This window comes from Colobus angolensis, unplaced genomic scaffold (assembly GCF_000951035.1).
Source record: "Colobus angolensis palliatus isolate OR3802 unplaced genomic scaffold, Cang.pa_1.0 Scaffold87, whole genome shotgun sequence".
NCBI classification, from domain to species: domain Eukaryota; kingdom Metazoa; phylum Chordata; class Mammalia; order Primates; family Cercopithecidae; genus Colobus; species Colobus angolensis.
The window spans coordinates 2,146,407-2,152,470 of NW_012122598.1; the positions used below are offsets into that span (position 1 = coordinate 2,146,407).

Here is a 6,064-nt window from a genome sequence, read left to right on the forward strand (position 1 = left end):
CCAGGCTGGTCTTGAACTCCTGGGCTCAAGCGATTCTCCTGCCTTGGCCTCCCAAAGTGCTGGGATTATAGGCATGAGCTACCACATCCAGCTGTGGTAGTCTTAAAAATTACTAATTCAATTTCTGCATAAACTTTTGTACTATTCAAATTTATTTATTTATTTATTTGTTTGTTTGTTTATTTGTTTAGAGACAGAGTCTCACTTTGTCACCCAGGCTGGAGTGCAATGGCACAATCTCGGCTCACTGCAACCTCTGCTGCCCAGGTTCAAGTGATTCTCCTGCCTCAGCCTCCCGAGTAGCTGGGATTACAGGCACCTGCCACTGCGCCTAGCTAATTTTTGTAGTTTTAGTAGAGATGGGGTTTCACCATGTTGGCCAGGCTGGTCTTAAACTCCTGACTTCATGATCCACCCGCCTCAGCCTCCCAAAGTGCTGGGATTACAGGTGTGAGCCACTGCGCCCAGCCTTTTTATTTATTTTTGAGACAGAATCGTGATCTTTTGCCCAAGCTGGAGTACAATGGTGCGATCTTGGCTCAGTGCAACCTCTGCCTCCTGGGTTCAAGCGATTCTCATGCCTCTGCCTTGGCTTCCACCTCCCAAGTAGCTGAGATTACAGGCGTGCACCACCACACCCAGCTAATTTTTGTATTTTTTAGTAGAGACGGGGTTTTGCCATGTTGGCCAGACTGGTCTTGAACTCCTGTCCTCAAGTGGTCTGCCTGCCTTGGCCTCCCAAAGTGCTGGGATTACAGGCCTGAGCTACTGTGCCTGGCCTGTTTGTTTATATTTTTTGAGACAGAGTTTCATTCTGTTGCCCAGGCTGGAGTGCAGTGGCAAAATCATAGCTCACTGTAACCTCAAACTTCTGGGCTCAAGCAATCCTGCCATCTCAGCCTCCTGAGTAGCTGGGACTACAGGTATGCACCACTATACTTGACCAATTTAAAAAAAATTTTTTTTTAGAGGTGGGGTCTTGCTGTGTTGCCCAGGCTGGTCTTGAACTTCTGGCCTCAGGCAATCCTGCCTTGGCCTCCCAAAGTGTCGAGATTATAGGTGTGAGCCACTATGCCTTTTTCAGTAGCATTGGATCTGCCAGTAAAACATTCAAGTTTTTTGAGAGTATGAGCTTTGGAAATAAAAACCTAGGTTCAAAGTCCATCTCTGGAGCTTCTGCTTGGATCTTTGAATCTCAGTGTCCCTGACTACACATTAAAAAGGACAGTAACACATTGTTGTGAGGTTGAAATGGGCCATTTTAGGCATGCAAAGAGCTTAGAGCTGGGCCCAGCACCAGGCTCTGAGTTGCTTTTGAGATGACTTTACATCTTTCTCCCTCTACATTTTGGCAACAGGGTGCTGTGCCGTTCCTGGTCAGTGCCACCTCTGGCACCACTGTGCTAGGGGCCTTTGACCCCCTGGAGGCAATTGCTGATGTGTGCCAGCGTCATGGGCTCTGGCTGCATGTGGATGTGAGTGGGACTTGGACTTGGGGGTGCGGTGGGGTGGGCTGAGCCAAGGCCAAGGCCCACGTTGTTCCTCCTGCTCCACAGGCTGCCTGGGGTGGGAGTGTCCTGCTGTCACAGACACACAGGCATCTCCTGGATGGGATCCAGAGGTACATACAGTCCCCTTCTTCCCAAATCCCACCCTTCAAACCATTGGTCCAGAGAATCATCATGGCCTAGGGAGTTTAACATGGCTGAGGAAGGAGGCTGAGGGGAGGGGGACTGGAGAGGATTGATTGGAGCTGGGAGGTCAGACATGGCAATTCTTCCTGATGCTGGGGTGAGGGTGAGACCAAAGCATCTTTACTGGGGGCCTGGAAAAGGAGGAGGGGCTCTGGTTGGGCAGCTGGAGGAGGAGCCACTGACCTGCCTTTGCTCCACCCCATCCAGGGCTGACTCTGTGGCCTGGAATCCCCACAAGCTCCTGGCGGCAGGCCTGCAGTGCTCTGCACTTCTTCTCCAGGATTCCTCGGTGGGTCTGCCCCTGCCCCTGCACCAGCCCCACCTCTCTCTGGAGCTCTGCCTTCTCTATCCCACCTTAGATAAAGTTCAGGCCTTTCTCTGTTCTCCTTACCATCCCTTCTGAAGCTGCATCTCTGCTACCACCCTATCCTGTATTAGGCTCCTTCACTCCCCCAGGGTCCTGTTTTCAAAGGGAAAAGTTTCCAGTTTGGAGTTGGAGTCAGAGGTATCCTGGAGTTTCTAGCTTGAAGTTGCCATCAGAGTTTAGGAAGAACCCTGGGTATTGAGAGGAAACCCAAAGAAAGTTGGAGCCAGCAGGCAGCCATCCTGGCAGTGCCGCCTGGTTCCAGGGAAAGAAAAGGGTATCCTGTGCTAAGACCCCCACAAGTGCAGCTCTGGAGGAAAGCCTCGGTGGAGAGGGTAGGGCCTGATAGTCTCCTCACTCCCACACAGAACCTGCTCAAGCGCTGCCATGGGTCCCAGGCCAGCTACCTTTTCCAGCAGGACAAGTTCTACGATGTGGCTCTGGACACGGGAGACAAGGTAGTGCAGTGTGGCCGCCGTGTGGACTGTCTGAAGCTGTGGCTCATGTGGAAGGCACAGGGCGATCAAGGGCTGGAACGGCGCATCGACCAGGCCTTTGCCCTTGCCCGGTAGGCGGGTGGAGTGGGGGTGTGTGTGGGGTCATCCCTGTTCCCCTCTCCTGGGTCCCTGCCCCTCCCCCTTTCCTGCTCCCAGGGATTACTTTTCTCTCGTTCTCTGTAGCTCATTCTAAGTGGGCCTCTTTTGTCTCTGGATCTCTGCTTTTCCTCCCCGCCTGTGGTTTCTCACTGTTCACAGGTACCTGGTGGAGGAAATAAAGAAGCGGGAAGGGTTGGAGCTAGTCATGGAGGTAGGACCCCCTTCTCTTTTGTGGCACCTGCCCCCGCCCAGCTCTTTTGCAGCCCCCTAACCCCCACTAAAGCCCTAGTGGAGGAAAAAGGGCAGGGAGAGGGAAAACGGTCCCCCTTCCTCAGCTCACACCTTCCTCTTTCTCATTCCTCTCAGCCTGAGTTCCTCAATGTGTGTTTCTGGTTCGTACCCCCCAGCCTGCGAGGGAAGCAGGACAGTCCAGATTACCACCAAAGGCTGTCCAAGGTAGGCGTGCTCTGCCGCTCTGCTTTCCCCTTAGGGAACTGATGCGCTTCTGCCCCCTGCTGGCTGGGAGTGGCATGGCAGGTCCCCTTGCTGGTCTCTTGCTCTAAGGCACGGACGCTGTCTTTTGGGTAGGGGTAGGGGTGGGGATGGGGAGGAAGGTATATTTCTGGTACGTAAGAAGACGCGAGGGGTGTTACAGGAGAAGTCAGAGAAGTTACCAGTGTGCAGTACACAGAGCCCTGTGCTGGCAGTTGGGCTGGGAACTCAGACCCAGGACAAATACGAAGCAGAAAGATCATGGAAGAGCTTTATCACCTGTGCTGGGGACAGAGAAACCCGGGAAGGCCAGTCTAGAAGTGCCACCTGGAGGCGAGGAGCTGTGTTATATCCTGGTCCCTAAAGATAGAGTGGTACTAGGTGCTGCAGATGATCTGAAAGGACAAATGTTCTTGCCCTGTTGGAGTTTTTATTATAAAACAAAAGTTACTATTTGGAAGCAATGTGTTCAAGGCAATTTTGTAAATTACTTGCTAGATCACAGGGCACAGATTAATATTATCAAAAATATTACAGGAATTAAGAGAGGGGAGAAGGTGGTGTTGACTAAGCCTTGGATGGCCAAGGCTTGAAGTCAGACTAAAGCAGTGTTAGGAATCAAGAGAAAGTCAAGATTTGGCAGAAAATGGCCCACATGACAGATTTCTTGGAGATGGGAGAAATGGGGAGAAAAGCAGAATATAGAGAAGGCGAAGCAGGTTAGAGATGACAGAAGAGGTAAACTGAGGCCAAGGTCAAGCTCTGAGCAATGTATGCTACCTCTAGAAGGTGGCTGGGTGGGCGGGAAAAGCACCTCTGGAAGCCTGGCAGGACAAGAAGCCAGCCTACCTGTCAGCCGACCCCAGGCTGCAACTGGAATCTCTCTCCATCCTCCCACAGGTGGCCCCCGTGCTCAAGGAGCGCATGGTGAAGGAGGGCTCCATGATGATTGGCTACCAGCCCCACGGGCCCCGGGGTAACTTCTTCCGTGTGGTTGTGGCCAACCCTGCGCTGACTTGTGCTGATATGGACTTCCTCCTCAACGAGCTGGAGCGACTAGGCCAGGACCTGTGAGCCTTCTTCTTGCCAGCCTTGATACCACCCCTCACCCGCAGAGTCACTGCATTTCCTCCCTGTGCTCTCAAGAACAGCCTTTGAGGCCGGGCACAGTGGCTCATGCCTGTAATCCCAGCATTTTGGGAGGCCGAGGCGGGTGGATCACTTGAGGTCAGGACTTCGAGACCAGCCTGGCCAATAAGGTGAAACCCTGTCTCTACTAAATATACAAAAATTAGCCGAGCATGGTGGCACGTGCCTATCATCCCAGCTACTCGGGAGGCTGAGGCAGAATTGCTTGAACCCAGGAGGTTGCAGTGAGCCGAGATCACACCCCTGCACTCCAGGCTGGGCAACAGAACGAGACTCCATCTCAAAAAAAAAAAAAAAAAAAAAAAGAACAGCTTTTCTAAGCCACAGTGATCTGCACAATGTTTATATGCTTTGACCTACTAACTCTTTCTCCTAACTAAATATTTGATTTTAGGAGAGTGTTTAAATAAATTATAGTATGTCTATATGATGGAATGTTATTTTGCCATTAAAGTTATGTTTACAAAGATAATTTTTATTGACATAAAAATAACTTTAATGTAATTTATGTTGAAAAAGCTGAATATAAGACTTTATATACAGTAATATTTGAGCTATATTCAAAAATACATAAGAAAAGACTGATAAAATGAAATATGGCAAAATGTTAATAGTTTTCCCTGGAATAGGATAATACGCAATTTTAAAACAGACTCCTTTAAAAAAACAAAAGAAAAAAGCATAGACTCCTTTGTATGTTTTGAGCTCCTTCCCTTTTATTATGTAATGAATATGCATTACTTTTGTAATGGGAAAATAATAAAGTTAAAATTTCAACTGCATTCTTTTGGTATGTTTTTGAAATTTATGAACATTCAACCAACCAAGCACGGTGGCTCACGTCTGTAATCCCAGCACTTTGGGAGGCCAAGGCATGAAACCCTGTCTCTACTAAAAATACAGAAATTAGCCAGGCATGATGGCGGGTGCCTGTAATCCTGGCTACTCGGAAGGCTGAGGTGGGAGAATCGCTTGAACCCAGGAAGTGGAGGTTACAGTGAGCTGAGATCACGCCATTGCACCGTAGCCTGGGTGACAGAGCAAGACTGTCTCAAAAAATGAAGCAAAACAAAACAATCAAATAATGGAGAACTTTATTTTTTTTTTTTTTAAACAAGATATGGCCGGGTGTGGTGTCAGGCCTATAATCCTAGTACTTTGTGAGGCTGAGGTGGGAGAATCGCTTGAGCCCGGGAGTTCAAGACCAGCCTGGGCAACATAGCAAGACCCATCTGTAAAAAAAAATTTTTTTCTTTTTAAATTAGCCAGACATGATGGTGCACACCTGTGGTCTCAGCTGTTTCAGAGGAGGTGGTAAAATTGCTTGGGCCCAGGAGGTTGAGGCTGCAGTGAGCTGTGATTGCATCAGCACTGCAGCCTGAGTAACAGTGTGAGAATTCGTCTCAAAAAAGTGAAATAAAAAGATGTGTAAGAGAGGAACACTTTTTTTCCCCCTGAAAACCTTTAATGGGAGAGAAAAAGCAGAATCACCCTATAATCAATTTTACTTTGGTGACATTGAAACAAAATGGACATGGATTGGATCTTGAGACCAGAGCCTTATGTAATTATCAATCTTGACAAATCTTAACATGCACACAAAGATTTTTCTTCTGAAATTTAAACAATAGAAAAGTTAACGATAATGACAACTAACCAGGAACCAAACCACTGCATGTCCTGTGGTTTTCTGTCTTAGATAAAAACATCCATTTAACATTTTTTTTTGCGGGGGGGACAGAGTCTCCCTCTCTCACCCAGGCTGGAGT

General features: G+C 48.7%; 1 protein-coding gene across 7 annotated transcripts in view; it reads left to right on the forward strand.

The window, feature by feature from the left end:
* Positions 1-5,077, forward strand: part of CSAD (cysteine sulfinic acid decarboxylase) — a 32,540-nt gene extending 27,463 nt beyond the window's left edge. For all 7 annotated transcript variants that reach the window (XM_011930541.1, XM_011930543.1, XM_011930540.1 and 4 more), the window contains 7 exons: positions 1,359-1,475; positions 1,557-1,621; positions 1,902-1,983; positions 2,427-2,626; positions 2,814-2,865; positions 3,021-3,110; positions 4,047-5,077. In XM_011930541.1, the coding sequence (XP_011785931.1) occupies positions 1,359-1,475; positions 1,557-1,621; positions 1,902-1,983; positions 2,427-2,626; positions 2,814-2,865; positions 3,021-3,110; positions 4,047-4,220 (780 nt within the window). In that variant the 3' untranslated portion in view covers positions 4,221-5,077. The remainder of the gene's footprint in view (positions 1-1,358; positions 1,476-1,556; positions 1,622-1,901; positions 1,984-2,426; positions 2,627-2,813; positions 2,866-3,020; positions 3,111-4,046) is intronic.
* The last annotated feature ends 987 nt before the right edge of the window (positions 5,078-6,064 follow it).